Source organism: Denticeps clupeoides, chromosome 18 (genome assembly GCF_900700375.1).
Source record: "Denticeps clupeoides chromosome 18, fDenClu1.1, whole genome shotgun sequence".
NCBI classification, from domain to species: Eukaryota; Metazoa; Chordata; class Actinopteri; order Clupeiformes; family Denticipitidae; genus Denticeps; species Denticeps clupeoides.
The window spans coordinates 988,834-1,008,221 of NC_041724.1; the positions used below are offsets into that span (position 1 = coordinate 988,834).

General features: G+C 44.1%; 1 protein-coding gene across 5 annotated transcripts in view; it reads left to right on the top strand.

The window, feature by feature from the left end:
• Window positions 1-19,388, top strand: part of diaph2 (diaphanous-related formin 2) — a 324,298-nt gene that overhangs the window by 93,292 nt on the left and 211,618 nt on the right. For all 5 annotated transcript variants that reach the window (XM_028959481.1, XM_028959484.1, XM_028959485.1 and 2 more), the window contains 7 exons: window positions 1,837-1,911; window positions 2,016-2,085; window positions 2,690-2,826; window positions 5,288-5,396; window positions 10,748-10,858; window positions 12,444-12,556; window positions 14,879-14,995. In XM_028959481.1, coding sequence (XP_028815314.1) covers window positions 1,837-1,911; window positions 2,016-2,085; window positions 2,690-2,826; window positions 5,288-5,396; window positions 10,748-10,858; window positions 12,444-12,556; window positions 14,879-14,995 — 732 coding nt within the window. The remainder of the gene's footprint in view (window positions 1-1,836; window positions 1,912-2,015; window positions 2,086-2,689; window positions 2,827-5,287; window positions 5,397-10,747; window positions 10,859-12,443; window positions 12,557-14,878; window positions 14,996-19,388) is intronic.

Below are 19,388 nucleotides of genomic sequence, written 5' to 3' on the forward strand. Positions count from 1 at the left end.
CATGTTCTCAATGAACCTAAAAAACTCATTAATATCAAAGCTGAATGTTTTTGGAAGTAGTTTTTAGTTTGTTTTTATTTTTAGCTATTTTAGGGGGATATCTGTGTGTGCAGGTGACTATTACTGTGCATAATTATTAGGCAACTTAACAAAAAACAAATATATACCCATTTCAATTATTTATTTTTACCAGTGAAACCAATATAACATCTCCACATTCACAAATATACATTTCTGACATTCAAAAACAAAAATAAATAAGTGACCAATATAGCCACCTTTCTTTGCAAGGACACTCAAAAGCCTGCCATCCATGGATTCTGTCAGTGTTTTTGATCTGTTCACCATCAACATTGCGTGCAGCAGCAACCACAGCCTCCCAGACACTGTTCAGAGAGGTGTACTGTTTTCCCACAGGTTCTCAATGGGGTTCAGATCAGGTGAACAAGGAGGCCATGTCATTAGTTTTTTCTTCTTTTATACCCTTTCTTGCCAGCCACACTGTGGAGTACTTGGACGCGTGTGATGGAACATTGTCCTGCATGACAATCATGTTTTCCTTGAAGGATGCAGACTTCTTCCTGTACCACTGCTTGAAGAAGGTGTCTTCCAGAAACTGGCAGTAGGACTGGGAGTTGAGCTTGACTCCATCCTCAACCCGAAAAGGCCCCACAAGCTCATCTTTGATGATACCAGCCCAAACCAGTACTCAACCTCCACCTTGCTGGCGTCTGAGTCGGACTGGAGCTCTCTGCCCTTTACCAATCCAGCCACGGGCCCATCCATCTGGCCCATCAAGACTCACTCTCATTTCATCAGTCCATAAAACCTTAGAAAAATCAGTCTTGAGATATTTCTTGGCCCAGTCTTGACGTTTCAGCTTGTGTGTCTTGTTCAGTGGTGGTCGTCTTTCAGCCTTTCTTACCTTGGCCATGTCTCTGAGTATTGCACACCTTGTGCTTTTGGGCACTCCAGTGATGTTGCAGCTCTGAAATATGGCCAAACTGGTGGCAAGTGGCATCTTGGCAGCTGCACGCTTGACTTTTCTCAGTTCATGGGCAGTTATTTTGCGCCTTGGTTTTTCCACATGCTTCTTGCGACCCTGTTGACTATTTTGAATGAAACGCTTGATTGTTCGATGATCACGCTTTAGAAGCTTTGCAATTTTAAGAGTGCTGCATCCCTCTGCAAGATATCTCACTATTTTTGACTTTTCTGAGCCTGTCAAGTCCTTCTTTTGACCCATTTTGCCAAAGGAAAGGAAGTTGCCTAATTATTATGCACACCTGATAATGTCATTAGACCACACCCCTTCTCATTACAGAGATGCACATCACCTAATATGCTTAATTGGTAGTAGGCTTTCGAGCCTATACAGCTTGGAGTAAGACAACATGCATGAAGAGGATGATGTGGACAAAATACTCATTTGCCTAATAATTCTGCACTCCCTGTATTTTTGTTTATGTTATTTACCAGACGGTACAGGGACAGTCCCCCTGGAGACACTCGAGGTTAAGTGTCTTCCTCAGGGACACAGTGGTAGTAAGGGGTTTGAAGGTTCCCATGCACAAGTCCTATTAAGCCCTAGGAATACAGCCTTAAATGTCAAAATGTGCTAATGATGCCAATGGATTTGTGAGAAAACAAAATTACATAATTAATAGGCCACTTAAACATTTTGCTTTTATTTCTCCATTTTAACATTGACCTTTAAGCAGTAAAATATTAATTATCTAGATAGAAGTGTTTTGTTTTTTTGTTAGTGTGAAACATTTCATGGCTGTTGTGAGAAGTAAGTGTTTTTTTTTTTTTTTTTTTACTTTTTTCTTCTAGCTGGGTGAACAATTTTGGCCATGAAGGACTCGGCCTGCTGCTGGACGCTCTGGAGCGGCTGCTGGATAAGAAACAGTAAGCTCCAGCACACACAGCGCTGACAAGACGCGATTAACTCCGCGTCCTCCGAAGTATTTGCTCTCCTGCCTGCCACAAAACATTTTCCTTTATTTCTGCAGACAGGAAAGTATCGACAAGAAAAACCAGCACAAGCTCATCCAGTGTCTCAAGGCTTTCATGAACAATAAGGTGTGTTGGCCTGTTTGATGGACTGTAACTCCCCCGCTCCAGCCTTAACTCTTCCAGTAATAGCCAACCAATTCCTAGACTTAGATTGTCAGATATACAGACCTTGAGAGTAATAACTCTGTTCCTACAGTCAACATTTGGGGGCTCTTTAAATACATTTATGTGCACTTTTCAAACATAAAAAAGGATTTTTTTAGAAAGCAGAACTCGAGTGTGATTTCATGCAGAGTGTGTGTAAGAAACAACCATTGTGCCACTTGACCCTAAATGTGCTATAAAGGTAAAGCTCAGGAATTGTTTTAAATGAGCCTATAATTTCATCATAGGCAAAAATCTGTCATTTGTAAATAAACCGGCAAACATGAGTCAATAAATATGTCAAACACTTTATGTGCAATGCCTGAAAAAATTACCTGCTCAATATCTGATATGAAAACTGCTTCATCCAGGTCAGTTTCAGTGTGCACAAAAACTGTAATAAAGTGTGTAAAGCAAGGTAATTCACTTTAGAATAACAGAGATTACCTGCATTTTTTTTCTCGTCTAACCTATTCCTGCTTGAAGAATTGAAAAAAAAAGTCATACATGTGATTTTTTTCTATAGTTTGGTTTGCAAAAGATCCTGGGTGATGAACGCAGCCTCCTCCTCCTCGCCCGAGCCATCGACCCCAAGCAGACCAACATGATGACGGAGATCGTCAAGATCTTGTCTGCCGTGTGCATCATCGGAGAAGAGAACATGTGAGTTGTGAGATTCAGAACAATGTTAAAAATGCATAAAATGATGTGTCTCGCTCCCTCTGTGCATTAAATAAATGTTTAGGCCGTATCAGGGCTCTCAGTTTTGTAACTCAAAAGCTATAGAAACCGAATGAGAATTGCTGGTGTCTTCTCCTTGTAAGTAGCTTTGGATAAAAGCGTCTGCCAAGTAAAGTAAAGTAAAGTAAGTAAAGTAAATCAATGTAATAGACTTTATCATAGCATAAGATAAGACAAGATAAGATAAAAGTTTGTCTTATCTTATCTTATTACTTTACTTTACTTTACTTAGCAGACACTTTTATCCAAAGCGACTTACAAGAGGATTATTAGTCTCACAAGTGGGAAATTTGCATGGTCATGGCAGAAAGTGGACAGTACAAGATATGATAAAAAAAATCTTACTGTATTGGTAAATATAAATGTATACCTAAAATTAAATAAATATGTATGTATGTATGTATGTACACATAGAATATATTTATGAATATATATTAACTGAACAGATATACAAATATTTAAAAACACTGCGACATTGGTTGCATGTGTGTACACTGACAGACGTTGACAAGAACGATAATATTGCACCAGAAGAATTGCTCATTCTTACTAAATTGCACATTTCACCCAGTATTATTTTTTATTATTATTATTATCATCACACTCTACATAAAACAAACCGTTCAAACCGTTAGCATGAAACCATTCAGTGGCATAATTTACTGAGACAGTGATGCACAGCTAGGCCAGAAACAATTTATGTTAACTACCTCTAGTCATTTAAAGCAGCATAATGACAATTTGGCTCTTTGCAGCATCTCTAACTTGCATTTATTGACTACTGTCATAATACATTTTTTTATATTTGCTCAGACGTTGTAGTTGCATTTGTTAACAACAAAGCACCGCTTTTTTTTTTTACCACAAATTTGAATTCAAAACTGTCCAATTTGGTAACATAGGCCCATACATGCCAGGTTCACTACCATTTACATTTACAGCATTTACCAAACGCCCTTATCCAGAGCGATTTACAGGGACAGTCCCCCCTGGAGACACTCAGGGTTAAGTGTCTTGCTCAAGGACACAATGGTAGTAGGTGGGGTTTGAACCTGGGTCTTCTGGTGCATGGGCGTGTGTGTTACGTACCAGGCTACTACCACCCAGTTGGTAGCACCATGGCACTCCTCACACGTCCTCCCCGAGTAGAGTGGAGAAAGGACTGTGCTGCTCATAATCAGATTAAAGAAATATATTTGTAGACAACCTGTCAGGGAGAGATGTTTTCTGCGCTCAGATATTGCATTTGTGGGGACGCTGTGAGACGTGTCGGAGTCTGTTGGTTAACATGTTCTTATTTAGCTCTTTGAGCTGTGTAATGTATTTAAGTGCTCGGCGGCGGCCATGAACACACAGCCTGGCTGACAGATTATAAATTGAATCCAGAGCTCTGTTTTTTTTTTTTTTTATAAATTTTTTTTTTCTTATTGTGTCTGCCACAGAGCTGGTCTAGAATAACAATGGCAAGCGAAAGCTGCACTTCAAAGTGAGTCTGCATCGGCTGATGGAAAATAAACAAACCCGGCGTCGGCGGTCCGAGCGCATTACTTCTCACCGCTTATTCAGGACCACCGCTAATCACTCTTAACAATTCCGCAACGGGCCGCAGACGGGGGAAGATGGCAGCTGATCACAGGCGCCTCACTTCTCCTCGTCGCTGCGGGATTGGATGATGCTCCCAGCGATGGCATCAAAGGGCACGAGCAGGTGTAGCTTTTAGCGCCATAATTATATCTACAGTTGCAGGCAGGCTTCAAACTTGGCACGTTACGAAATAAATAAAACATCCCGCGAACATCTGACGGCAAGCGCGGTATATTTAGCCCGACGTTTTATACGGGCCGCGGTGAGACGTTTCGTGGCACCTCTGACAGCCCGGCGTGCTTCACACCTCCTGCCAGTCAGCGGCGGGGAGGAGACGCCTTTTCCCTCGGAAAATCGCCGGCCCGGGCCCGGAGGATCTTCTTTCGTGGCCGTCGCCCTGAATGCCGCAGATAAAGACCGGGGTGATGAATGTGGCGTTTTAAGGCCACGCAGATAAGAGCCTCTCGGTGCAGAACCCCGTCCGTCGACTTTTCCGTTTCAGATCCCGTATCCTGATCCAGCCCCTCGGCGAACTCGATGCCGTCCCGGTTCCATTTTTGCCTCCACCGCTTGCCCGAGGTCATAAATTCACCTGATAATGCCGATGACGGCTTATTGGGTTTTTATCGAGGCCAATTTCACGATGATTTATAGCGTATTGGCCAAAGAAAACGCGTCGACTGATCAATACGTAGATTAAAGGCGAAACTCTTCTCCCCGAATGCATCATAGGCTGGAGGCCGCGGACGAGGAGCAGGGACGGAATTCCCCGATAACGCTTTTGTCTCTCGGCCCTCAGTTTGGACAAGATCCTGGCCGCCATGACGATCGCCGCGGAGAGGAACAACAAGGAGCGTTTCGCCTCGATAGTGGAGGGTCTGGAGAACCACGAGGCCCAGCAACTGCAGGTCAGACCAGAACCCCCCCCAAAAAAAACCACACGCGGCAAATTACAGTCATACCCAAACTTTATAGTAAATATTAACATTTACAACATCATGTCTGAACCCATCACGTCTGATAATTCAATCTGATACCGTTCGTAGTTGCATTTATAATATACAGTAGAGGCCAAAAGTCTGGACACACCTTCTCATTCAACGTGTTTTCTTTATCTTCATGACCATTTACGTTGGTAGATTCTCACTGAAGCCATCAAAACTATGAATGAACACATGCGGAGTTATGGACTTATGTCACGTTCCTAAGAAAAGTGACAAGCGTGTGGAGAGGTGGATGTCCGCTGTTACACACACAACCAAACGAAGCGTACAAACAGTGCTTTTATATACAGTGAGGCAACAGGTAGAATAAAACAGCGGACTCAGCACAGCTTACATTTACATTTACAGCATTTATCAGACGCCCTTATCCAGAGCGACTCACAATCAGTATTTACAGGGACAGTCTCCCTGGAGCAACTTAAGGTTAAGTGTCTTGCTCAGGGACACAATGGTAGTAAGTGGGGTTTGAACCCGGGTCTTCTGGTTCACAGGCGAGTGTGTTACCCACTAGGCTACTACCACCTTCAGCTAACCAGCATCAGTACAGCCTAAAGGAAGGGACGGTCCAGCGGGGACAACTCAAACACGCACAAACGTTAACGAAAAGGGCACATAAAGCTAAAAGGCTAACACAGGCTAACAACAAAGGGTCTATCACACAAAGCAACAAGAAACATGAATGAGTTCAGATCTCTGTGGACCCTGGGGACCTCCCAAAAGAGTGCGGGCCTAGCAGACCCTGGTGACCTCCCGAACACCATTCGAAGTCTCTTTATATATAGGTGGAGGTGACCAATAGGCAGCTGGTGGAATTCAACTCCTCCCGAAGGTCAACCCAAAAGAGACAGGACACAAAAACACAGCCAGACACACAGAACATGTGGGAGCGTACGTCCAGGGACGTAACACTTAACAAAAAGCTAAACACCTCTGGGAACTCATCGAGAGAATGCCAAGAGTGTGCAAAGCAGTAATCAGAGCAAAGAAACTAGAATATAAAACATGTTTTCACTTATTTCACCTTTTTTTGTTAAGTACAGAACTCCACATGTGTTCATTCATAGTTTTGATGCCTTCAGTGAGCAAATGGTCATGAAGATAAAGAAACACGCTGAATGAGAAGGTGTCCAGACTTTTGGCCTGTACTGTATAATCAGCACGTCATGTAGAGAACCTAAAAACGGTAGTTAAAAAGCAACACTTTCAGAGTCAAAGTAGAACATTCCATTTAGCAAACATTTAGCAGCGAGCTGAGAAAGCCTGAGCGTGAAGTGACAGAAGCAGTCAATCAAACGTTCTCTCGCCTCCTGGTGAGAAGTGTGCGGCGTGAACTCCGCCGTCTCCGTAGGAGCCGTTCAATGGGTGAACAAACAATAACAAAAATGATACAAATGTGGGTTCTGAATAGAAATCGCGTTAATTTGGGGGAGCAGTGGCATATTGCATTTCACGTAGAGCTGAAAAATGCTTGTCAAAGAGCAGTTGATGGCATCTTCTGTTGCAAGAACAAAAGCTTTGGCAAGTTTTTTTTTTTAAATCGGTGCGAAGGAGACAGCTGCCTGTCTCCGTGCCTGTTCACGTTCCCGTCACCGCTGCCCTCTCTTTATTTTGTGGTGATTATGGGAAAAAAACAACAGATCTCACTATTCCGCTTGTGAATGGTCAGCTGTCCAAAAATGATTTTTTCAGCAGAGAAGTTTATTTCTGAGAAGTTTTATTTTTTTTTTATCCCAGCTGGGGAATAAGAGAAGGATAAAAAAGACGAGAAAAAAAAAAAAACGCCCGAGCAGCAGAAAAAAAAAGTACACTCTTCTCCATAGGATTATGTAAAGCAGACACTGACAGCTTCAAAAAAAGAAGAAGATGTAACATACGAACATAGCTCCAGACCCGTGCAGCGATAGGTCACCACACTGACTGCGGCAATAAAAAAAATGTCTTTGACATTTGCCACCCAGTGGGCCCTCCATATTTGCTAGATTTATACCCTGCACAGGCCCTATGCTACACACACATAAATATTTCATGGAATTCCCCGTGGCATGCGGATGTAGGCTCTTTCGCTTTGAGGTGAACAGATCTCTTCCCATCTGATAGATATGGAGCTGAAAGTATGGATGCTCCTCTGTAGAATTCTTATTTCACCTCAGCCTCTCGGCCATGTTTTTCCCCCGAATGTGGGCCACGTTCACTAGAGGCTCGATTTAAATGCTAATAATCTGCATGTAGGCGTTGGTAGTGGGCGTGGTCACATTTGTGACGCCTGCTCACATCCCCGTGCACAAAGGGTAGTGGGAGTTTTGGACATGGACGCTGTGACAAATTGACAGGCAGGGGTTAAAACCATCCAGAATGTGAGAGACGTCAATCATGCAGGCTCCTCCCCCTTTAATATTTTGTTCTCCCTCTCCAACATGGAGATAACTAGCAAGCAGTCACTTCCTTCTGCCTGTAAATTTAGAAGCAACATTTTAGGGAAATATGGTCCAGTGTCAGAAAAACTGCTGTAAACTGCCGAATTAATGTAGGGAAGTGTGTAATATTGGGCCCTCCAGGAGGCTGACGGTGATTGGTAATCAGCTCGGTGGCCGGAGCTCAGCTTCATTAGCCAGTCTGTCTGCAGGAGTCGCCTCTCGGAGGTTGCGTTTGATGTCGAGCCCAGGTAGAAATTGATAGTTCTGTCACTCTCAGGTCTGCTTGTTCACACACAGACACACACACACACCTCCTCACCCTCGTCTCATCCCTGCGTGTCTGCTTGTCAACCTCAGAACCTCGACCCGGTGATGGGCTCAGGCTGCCGGGTATTGAAACGCAAGTCGAGCCTTTCAGAGTAGAAATATAGAAGTAAGAGAATTATGAAATGTCTTCGTCTGTGCAGAGTTGTAGTTATTACTTTACTTTCTACTCCCACCGCCCACAACTACCATCATGTGGTGGCAGAACAAAAATCACACGTTTGTTGTATGAATACATTAATGTTCGGCAAGGATGAGAGGGGAATTTGCAGGTCGAGTTAACACCAACATACAGACACACGCAATGCTCGCCAAATGTTAATAAGAACAGATGTAGAGTAGATTTAAATACTGGGAGGCAGCAGAGGGGGACCAGGACTGCAGTGACCCCACAGTACAAGGAGACGAGACAAGAGACTCGTCCTCATTTTAGGAACACTATGTATTTTTAGACGCTGGTTATATATTTCCACTTTATATATAGGCATAAATGTATTCTGATTAAATGAAGGCTATTTGGAAGCCTAATCTAGTGGCAATTCCTTGTAAGACAGAATAATTAAAGAGTTTATTAAATTTTTGTTCTTTTGTGACATTTTATTAAGACAAATGGTGATTTTTTTTTAGCTATAGTCATCAGGAAACGTACTGATTTTTGATTTATTGATTTATTGGAACATCGTGAACATGGGGTTGGGGTTGTATGTGTACTGTGCATCGTGTTATTTATTTATTATACTTTTCCGTATTATTTTAAATAGGTTTTTTTTGATTGCACAAAAGTGCATGAGAAAAAAACCCCAAAACGAGTCATTTGGCGGGGAGCCTGAAAAGCATTTATTTGTTTGTAAAATTCTGAATAAAATTTGCAAGAATTCAAATCAACTAACCGGGGAACGCCACGACGCTTTCGGTAGTTTCTGATGAGCTGAAATAAAATGGAGAACAGACAGAAGGAAATTCCACTGATTGGTTGCAGTTTTGTTCCTCCTGGCCCCTTTAAAGCGGCTGTTAATTAAAAGAGCCGCCACTAATTGCGGGGGAAATTAAAACACCTTGCTGATGCAGGGTGTTGGTGGGCATCGTGCACGGGGCTGTTAATGCATCCCCCCTCGGCTCGTTTTCTGAGGCGAGTGCCGTTGCCCGTCCCGGCCGTGCCAGTCTTAATTACTCCTCTGGCGCTGGTCCTGTCGCCTCCTCTGGCGCTTCACGCCGCACCTTTTCCTCCGCTCTCCGATCCAGAACCTCCGCCTTCGCTCAGCAAACCAATCCTAACCCCCCCGTGCTCTTTTTCTCCAAAAACAAACACGGGGCGGGGTTCCTCTGCCTCTTGAGATACGGCGCACGTAGTCTGCGGAGAAAATCCGACAGCCGGCTGGCTACACGCTCTAATTGAATCCACTCCTCTCTATCCAGCCTTTTTTCTTTCTTTCTTTCTCTCTCTCGCTCTTTCTTTATTTATTTTGCTGAAAAGTGGAACTGGAAGCTCTTTCCCTCTGAGTGGGCATCATGGTCCAGTGCCTTTTACCCTGTGCTCCGGGGCTCGTGGGTAAAGTAATGTGGCCCGGCTGTCACCGTGGCCTTCCTCTAGGTGTTTGTGTCACAAGGAGTGTTTGTCAAACAAGGTCCTGAAAGGGACCACAGAAAGCATTTTCAATGCCGGAAATTGTTGCTCCTTTTACTCTGGGATAAGAAGTTTATCATTTCAATACTGTGGGGAAAAAAAAGGGTAAAAAACAATCAATATGGTACAATATTGATCATCTCCACAGCCTCAGCAGAGGAATCAGGAGAGGTATCTATACATATATAATAAGGAAAGTAACGAAGGCGAAAGCTAGCACTAAAATATCATACAATACGATGCAAAATACAACATTATAAATTTAAAGTATGAGGTAGTAACTTATTACACATGAAATAGAGAGCTGTGCAGTTTGTCCAGAGAGGGTATAGAACAGCCAGTGATAACCTGATACTTTTTTGGGCAGAGGACAGGCAGTTTGCCGTTTGTCTGACTGTTTCCTGGCGAAGGGGACAGGTGGACTGACCTTAGATGCAGAGCCCAGATCCTCACGTCCATCACTCCATTCTTTGATCGATCCTGCGGCCATAGTGCAGGAGCAGCTTTCTCCTGACTGGCCAGTCGGGTACTTCGCTATCTCTCCCTCCGTTCCTCCCTCCCGCTCTTCGTATCTCTCCCAGGAGCCACCTTACTGCCTGTTAAGGCCCATCAGCACTTTCTCTGGCCTTTTCCCTTATCCAATAAATCAGTTAAAAATGCACATCTGCTCCATCGGCTCCCATCTCGCCCTGTCCGCGCCGACCTTGCCAGATCCCCCCTGCAATATTTCATTTTATTCCTCCTCCCCGTCTGTCCTCATCTATTATGCCCAGGCTCTTTTTTCTCCTAATGCAGGCTTTGATCCCTCACATTTTATACACCGAACATGGTTTGAATAAACAAATGTCACCGTCCTCAGCTGTAACTGTGTCCCACTGTCTTGATGGTGGCAGGTGGCCTGCATGCAGCTGATCAACGCCCTGGTGACCTGTCCGGACGATCTGGACTTCAGGATACACCTCCGCAACGAATTCCTGCGCTGTGGCCTCAAAAAGATCCTGCCGGTGAGTACAAAGAGGGAAAAAGTGCATAATATCAATAATGTATGCATGTTTTTGTCAGAAATCCCATTATGACCCGACTCGTGCATTGTGCATTTTTAACGGCTACAAAAGAAATTCTTTATTTTTCAATCACTCTGCCTGGTCCTGGATTGGCATCGTCTGTTTGCGGTAGCATGGAGTATTGATCGGCCGACAGACAGATCCAAATAAAACACCCCAGTGCGCGGTTCAGCCAACTGGGCCAACATATCGAGCTGGAAATCATCAAAACGTTGAAATACAAGCATAAAATAAAACAGGCATGTAGAAAAAAATCATTTTAGGACAAATGAAGAAATATGCATGATGGTCCCTGTTACTTACAGAGCAGTCGCTCGTTGTGCTGAAATTACAGTAAATACCCTGCTGGGGAATGTGGGTCTTTGATTACCTCAAAATTGTACATTCCGACCCTAGTGACTGATCCACTCGTCCCCTGTAGTGTTGGGCAGTTGACGTCATGGCTCAAGATTCGGGCTAAATTTCTATTGTTTTAGCCGGGTCAGGTCGGGTGGAGCTCACACAAACGTCCGCTCAACAGTACCTCTCCTTTTTGTATATTCCCTTTGTGTCCTGTTATAAATTTATTTTGTGAAAGGTTATTTGGATTTGCAATTGTCAGCCACGGTCGTCAGGTGTTTTAATTGTGAAAGAGACGCGAAAATGGATGCTGAGGAGGTGAAATGGAGGCCATCCTCTGGCGATTGCTGCAAACTCGATCCTGTCCTTTCCCTTTCAAGTAGAAAGTCGGGCTTTTTATAAAAGCCATACATGTCAGGCCGGGCCGGGCCTAACTTTTTAGGCCCGATTACAGCTCTAGCTCCGTCTGGGGCTGACAGACTTTGACGAGAGGCGCCTGAGTGGATCTCAACTCTCCTCCTTATCAATCAGCCCGAGTGTGTCAGCGTTACAAGGAACCGCTGGCCTCCTCCATCGCTCAGGTCTCATTTGCGAGGGCACGTCCTGCTTGTTAATCAGTCATGGTGACTTTTGCTCCTATTATTGCAGCTATCATTATAATTATCTCCGCCTCGGCACCTCGTGTACAGCTGCGTTGCGAGGCCGCCTATGAAAAATGCGTCCTGCAACTTGCCCTGTAATTGTGATTAATGCTTTGTTTCTTTCCAAGCGCGTTTTTCCCCAAAAATGCTAATGCATCGTACACAGTTGTTAAGGCCATTTCTTTACGGCTGCCGTGGCACGGGTGCCATGTCTGGCCCTACCTGAGACAGATGGTGCGCCCGGGGAGCCGCGGGGCTGATGGATAGCTCCTGAAAACTGGGTTACATTTTGGCTTTTGCCTCCGCCCGGTAAAGCGCATCATCTGCGATTCGTATTGAAGTCGTGGCGGCTGCCAAGGCTGGCAGAGAATGGAGCCACGGACACTCAGGGGTACCATTCCAAGAGAGCAAGAAAAGCAATGTTGACGAAATTGAGCTGGGGACGGTATAGAACGAGATTTCTGCGAGGCGCTGCATGCCGAAATCCGCCATTATCTGCCGCATGGATGGATTGACTCCGTTGTTGTTTTTTTTGCGGATCGCAGGAGCTGAAGGAGACGGAGGAGCTCGACATCCAGCTGAAAGTCTTCAATGAAAATAAGGAGGAGGACACCATTGAGCTGTCCCACCGCCTCGACGACATCCGCGCCGAGATGGAATATCCTTTTCCGGTCTTAACGCCGGTGCTGCTGAGGGAGTTGCTTTCGTCGAACTAAGCTTATCCAAGCCGAAGTCAAGAGCCCGAGTTCATTTGGATGGGATTTGAGAATCCTGTTTTTTTTTTTTCCAGTCAAGAGGTCCAGACCCTGGTAAACAAGCCCGAGGTTCCTGGTCCTCAGTACGTCAGCTAATCACCACACACGTATCCCAGCATTCCCACCATGATCCGACCTTAATCCTACACAAATGCCAGTCTGTGGCAATATGTATATTGATCGTGAGTGCCTGTTAGCAGTCATGGAAGTTTGGAAGTCTGGTCTGGTCTGGGCTGAGAGAACATGGCCACCTGCGTTAATAATTCATGGGTCTGCCTGGAGGACTTGTAGATACCTTGGTCCTGACAGGACGAGCACGGACCAGCAAGTTCTCACAGCAACACACAGATGTTCACTTCACTAACCTTTGCCTGCTGGAGCCCCGGTGAGCAGTGTGTGTGTATGTGTGTGTGTGTGTGTGTGTACCCTCGAGCTCTGCAGAGTGACAACCAAAGAAGCTCCTCAAATGGAGGAAAGAGCAGAAAAATCCCCACCTGGCCTAATGATTCGGCTGAACAGCTTCCGAAATGCGAGGGGCAACGTTTATTTCCAAGGACAATTTGGTATTGATCAGTGAGAGGTGTGCATAATGCTCTCTCTCTCTCTCTCTCTCTCTCTCTCAACCCCTGGCTACTAACCTCACTGTCTTCTCCTCATGAATATTAATGGCCAGAGGTGGTCTCGGATTTGGTTCTGGCACTGGGGGACTTCTGGCTGCACATGAATATTAATGAGTCAGGTTTTTTTTTAGGTTCTCTGATTGATTGACCCCTTGGTACCTCACAGACCATAAACCCAAAAAAACGTTTCCCTAACGTAGAACTGCCTCTTGCTTAATGCTAAACTTTTTCATTTCTTTATTCATCTGGCAAGTGACTGGTGTCCTGAACTGGGCGAAAAAACACCAAATTCAGCAGCTACTGCTATCAAAATTAGTTTTTATATACACTACCAGTCAAAAGTCTGGACGCCCCGATTCTGTGGCCGTTATGGAGACTAAGATGGAGCCATTTTAAAGAATCCGATGCAAGAAGCATATTTCATATTGGTTGTATGAAGAGAAAGTGAAGTATGTTTGATGCATCGGCTTTACGGCGGCTTTGTTCACTATTGTCTTCATCGTCAGCCGCCCGATGAGATGCTCATTAACGTGAGCGAATGATAAGAAAGTGTTCAGTATAAACCGTCCAGAAAGGTGGTGGAGAGAAGACAAGAGTGTGAGATGCTGCCATCACAGAAAACACCTCCCTGATTTGGACTTTTTGAACTTATTTTTTTTGGTTTCTTAAATAACCTCACGCGTGTTGTTTCATGGTTCTGCGTCTTCAGTTTTTTTTCTATAATTTTAAAACTGCATACATGAATAGGTCTGTCCAAACTTTTGACTGGTACTCTATGTAAAGTTGAATATGTTGTATTCCAAATGGACATTACCAAGACTGAGAACCATGGTGAGAAAACCGATTTCTAATTTAAATTTGAGAATCCTTTGGAAAATTGTCATTGCAGACGTAGTGACATGTGACATGGGCAGAGTTTCTACCAGGGATGTAGCGATGCACTAAAAGTCAATAGAAATGTTTGAGGACTAAAATCAATAAAGTGAGATGGGATTGTCACAGCGAAAACCAAGTCCTAATTCGTACCCATCCATTAATCAGTCATGGCTGGTTCAGTGCTGGGTTCTAAGAGTAAGAAAAAAATCAAACCAACAGAATTGTCATTCATGTTGGATGTGCATGGAGTTCATTGCTTGTGATATATTTTTAACCAGTAGCTTAAACGAACTCAATATGAGTCTCTCTCTCTCTCTCTCTCTCTCTTTTCTCTTGGGTCAGGAATCATGGGGGGCTTCATTTTCTCCACCCTGACAGAAGTGGGATGGTTGGAAAGTCTCAGATGATGAGATTAAGTACATAAGATTACTCTCCTGCTCGTAGCGGGGGGTCCCTGAGATACCGCGCTCCACATTTCCAGTTTTAAGCCGATCATTAATGATGCCGAAATATAGCACAAGGCCTCCGCAATGTCAGTTTGTGCTTTAAAGTACGGCCTCTATTTACATATCGGTGTCCTGATGCTGCTTTACTTGGCTGTTTAAAGCATCTTAAAATGTACAAGCGTTTCATCTGCTAAATAGAACGCTGCTTTTATTCTGGTTACTGCTGTCGTGATGGAGGCATCGTTTCAGCACGTTGCACGTCTTCCTTAACCGCACCCTGCACCGATGTGAACGAAGTTTACCACCTCCTGTCCAACATGGTGAAGGACACAGGGTCAGAGCCGTATTTACTGTCCATCCTCCAGCATCTGATGCTCATCAGAAATGACTACTACATCCGGTGAGATTCATCATCATCATCACACCACAAATCCACAAATCACTATGAGCATGACAAACTGCCGTTAAAATATGAGGGCCGGTGCTTTATTGATCACCGTATTATTTTATTGATATACTTTTGAGGCATTGATTTATTAAAATCAGGCACATTAATGTTCCATGTAGCTTGGAGACCAGGAGGAGGCAATGTTTTTACTTTACTTTCATGTTCACACATGAAAAAAAGTGTATTTTTTGCCTTTTATGACATTTATATCAGTGATCATATTATCATTATTATTTTGTGCAATTGATTGCTTGAAAAAGGCATCAATTCCAATATTTATTGCGAACAAACCATCATTGTGACCCAAAGCTCAGTGTTAAGCCTCTGTTCGTAGTGACCTAAGCGTGCCTGACACTTGAGGTCCACAATGACCAACCACCGGACACTGACCCTAATGAACAAGAAGAAGACGAAGAAGACAAAAAACCCCTTGGGGGAAAAAAAAAAAAAAAAAAACAATGAATCAAAGTGGCAATGCTGACCGTGAATTGAAATGCTATTCTTTATTCTGAGCGATTAAGTAATTATTCAAACGACCGACCTGCCCGGTGTCCTGCCTGCCGGTGCAGAGGTGTCAGTCAGAAGCAGGAGCGAAGCCCGGCCACACTGGAAAGCGGTGACAGTGATCAATTCCCTGCTGTGTCAGACGTTTCTGCCGGGATAAAATATTTTTTTTTAAAAGAGCAGCAGATGAGGGGGACAGGGGAGATAAAAAAGAGGAGTTTACCATAGACAAGTTTCTCCTCACTTTGGTTTATGAATAATGGATCTCGGGACTTGTTGGAGGGAGTGAGATACTGGGGGAAAAGTGTGTGTGTGTGGGTGTATGAACAGAAGAAAAATTTGCCCTATGAGGAGTTTATATATATATATTTATACACATACATACAGTACAGGCCAAAAGTTTGGTCTGAACACACCTTCTCATTCAATGTGTTTTCTTTATTTTCATGACCATTTACATTGGTAGATTCTCACTGAAGCCTTCAAAACTATGAATGAACACGTGTGTGTGTATGTATGTGTGTGTGTATATATATATATTTTTTTATATATAAAATTTCTCTTCTGTTCGGTTTTCTGTCTCAGAGTCTCACATCTGAAAAATAAAAAAAATTAAAATAATGTGAAACTATACAATTGCGTAACTGTATTAAAAATGATGACAATATTATATTAATGTAATACCAATTAAAATATCCACTGATCGGCTATAGCATTGTGACCACTGAGAGTTATATGCATTATATTGATTAAGTGCCTACCCTGGCACCTGGCAGTTGGTGGCATACATTTGGCAGCCTGTGTCATAGCATCTCCGAATCTGCAGTGGTCAGGACCTACCAAAAGTGGTCCGAAGATGTAAAAGTGATGAACCAGCAGTGCTGGAAAGTGTTGCGATGGGGCAGGTTAATGCACCCTGCCACACTGCGAAAAAAATGGACCATTTGGGCACATGTGCATTGAGCGCCACAACATACAGGGTCCACTAATGATGGTATTGGTACCACAGCAGATACCTTCAGAGGTCTAGTGGAGCCCATGGCTTCTTTCTGTGGTAAGAGGAGCTGGTCAAAATGTTGTAGTATAGTGATCTGTGTGGGGTATTTGTATCAATAGAAATGGCACGCTTTGATCTTGCCGGTGATGTAGATGTAAACATGACAGCCAGCTGGGTCGTCTATACATTCGATCCCCCGAATTCATTAGGCAGATCAGTTTGTTTCCTTTGAAGCGAGGAAATAGTTTTATGTGCTGGATTAAATGGGTTGGCGGGGAAGCAATTTGTCTATAATTTAAGATTAAAGGGCGCCCTTAAGACGACAGGCTGCTTTGATGGCCAGATCGCCACAGGGATGTCAAGGGGAAGTAAGGTTCTTTTTTCGAGGGAAGAGCGGACACTTGTCGATAGGGGCAGGTTCTTTTCTCCTGATCAAAGCCTACGTACGAGCATGCATGCTTATGTCGGCGTTTGAAAAGAACGCCGACTTTGTCTCGAAAAGCAAGGGGTTGGTGTCCTGAAATTCTCAGAAAACCGGCATCCAGAGTGACGTGCCGGCATGAGGGGCCGCGTGCTGCTTTCTTTGGTGGGCGCCGTGACAGTTCTGGGTCAGTCCCGAACCCTACCCCAGTTATCTGGAGGAAAACAGTGGAAACAGGGCGGCTTATGGAGATACCGATGCAGTCAGCACCGGGCTTTACCGCCACTCCCGGAACACCGGAACTGCTCGAGCATCCCAAAATTGATGGGATTTCTGCATCCACGCAAATATGGAGCTCTTCGTAAAAGTTATTATCACGGAGGCCTTGACGGTCCCCGAGCTATAAACTCGGAAGAATCATCTCTCCCAATAAAAGAAGTTTATTACTGAGAATCATCAGTAATGATAATAATAATAATAACACATATAAAGAAACAAATAGAAGCTCACTCCCCTTTCTAATTACGGCGAGTGAGATTTCAGCCCTCCACTCATTTAGGCCTTAATATCCTCTCTGCCCCGCTTCTGGAGTATTCTCTTGAAAATGAAATGCACCACAATAGTGCCGGTCTGCCGGGCTCATCATGCCGCCCCGCTCAGAGCAATTAATTTATTTGGAACACATGAATGCCCTCCCACCGCGCCGGCGCCATCTTCGCTGAATTCGATTGTAAATAAATAAATAAGCGAGGACTTTGAACAACCTTTGATTCGCTTATCTTCCCCGGCGCCGTGTTATGATCCGGCGCTTGTGTGCCGCGCCGCCACGCGCGCCGTATCGCTGAATAGCACGAGGCTGTACACAGAGGCCCCGCCGCAGAATTAGAGCGCGGCGAATCCGGCGTCGGCGTGCTCCTCTGCCTCCTAATTTAGGTCTCCTATTGATTTCCCTCTGGGTTTGCGAAAACACTTCGTGCACACGAAGATCAAGTGAGAGCATGGAAATATAAAATTCAGCCTGCCAACCAAACGCAAGTCGACAGCCCTGCAGATGTAGGCCAGAGTACACCCTCCGAAAGCTACTGAGTAGACGTTACGAAATAAGGATGAAGGCTAAACCGACTCTGATTAGCCAGTGGGGAGGATGTGGTTCGTAATGAGTGCAGAATTCCACCAAGAACCCGCTCTTTTTTGAATCGCATGGTCTCTGATGGACCTCGATGCCGTGGTACAACTTGGTTTGAGTCTGAGGGTCCAGTAACAAATTCTCCTCGCATTACTGGATACCAAGGCAGCGGTAGCATGGAGCAAAGCCTGGAGATGAGGAACCTGTCCTCCTCTGGTCAATTTTCATTGACAGTTGCCAGTCCAGGAGGTTCTGTGGAATTTCACCCAAGTGCTATCAATCTTAATGTCTTTCAATGGCTTAATAACTCAAAATGTATTATTAAATGAAAAAAAATACCAACATGTTCCTTCTCAACACAAATATGTTGATTCGAAAAACCGTATGAAATGCAGAATAATGTTTTCCCTGCCACACTGCTATCGAGTGGGAATTTATTTTCCTCATATTTATGCAGAGTTTTAATAACTCATTGAAATGGATGCAATTACTCTTTTTGTAATGTCTCTTTGTTCATTGATTTGTAGGATGGAGGTTTAGGGCTTTCTTTAGTTTCCGGCTTTCTTTCAATTCATGAACAAGCATGGCACAACAGTGTCACATTTTATGTAATTACATTGTATGTAACTCTGTAATTGCTTTAAAAGCCAACTCTAGTCTTACGAATGAATCACAATTAATCACAATTAATTAGCAAATTGATTCCCCCGTACTCCTTACCGTTTTTTCCCCTACGACCAGCAAATGGATTTCGTTTGACACGGGGTGACGTTTGACAGTTTAGTTGTGAATCCTGGTTCGGCGGTGGGCTTTTGTCTTTTATTTCCTCTCCACTTCTTTTTAACGTTTTTTTTTTTTTTTCCCTTTATTCAGTTTGTGATGTGAATACTCAATCACAAAATCTAAGGAGATCCACCTGCTGCACAACGGAAAAGGAGAACGTTTCAGACTACATCAAAACGAATAACTGTGTAGGTTTCAGCCCCGGGCCACGGCTGATCCTTTTCCTGACAGAGGCTCGTCCCAATCAAGTCAATTAGCGAAATGGTGCTGCGAGAAACTCCCTCGTAACCTGCAGAAATCTGCCGGGCGGGGAATAGAAATCTCAGGGAATTAATCGGTTAAAATTATTCAGTACCGGAGGTGAAGCTTTTCAGGATGCGGCCCGGTCATTAAAATGCGGCTCCCGTTTGCTCGGGGGGGACGGGGCGAGGCGAGGCGACGACGCATTTCTGCTGGGGAGAATTGCATATCTGCTTCAGACATTCAAGGTCATGCTTGGAACATAATTATTTGC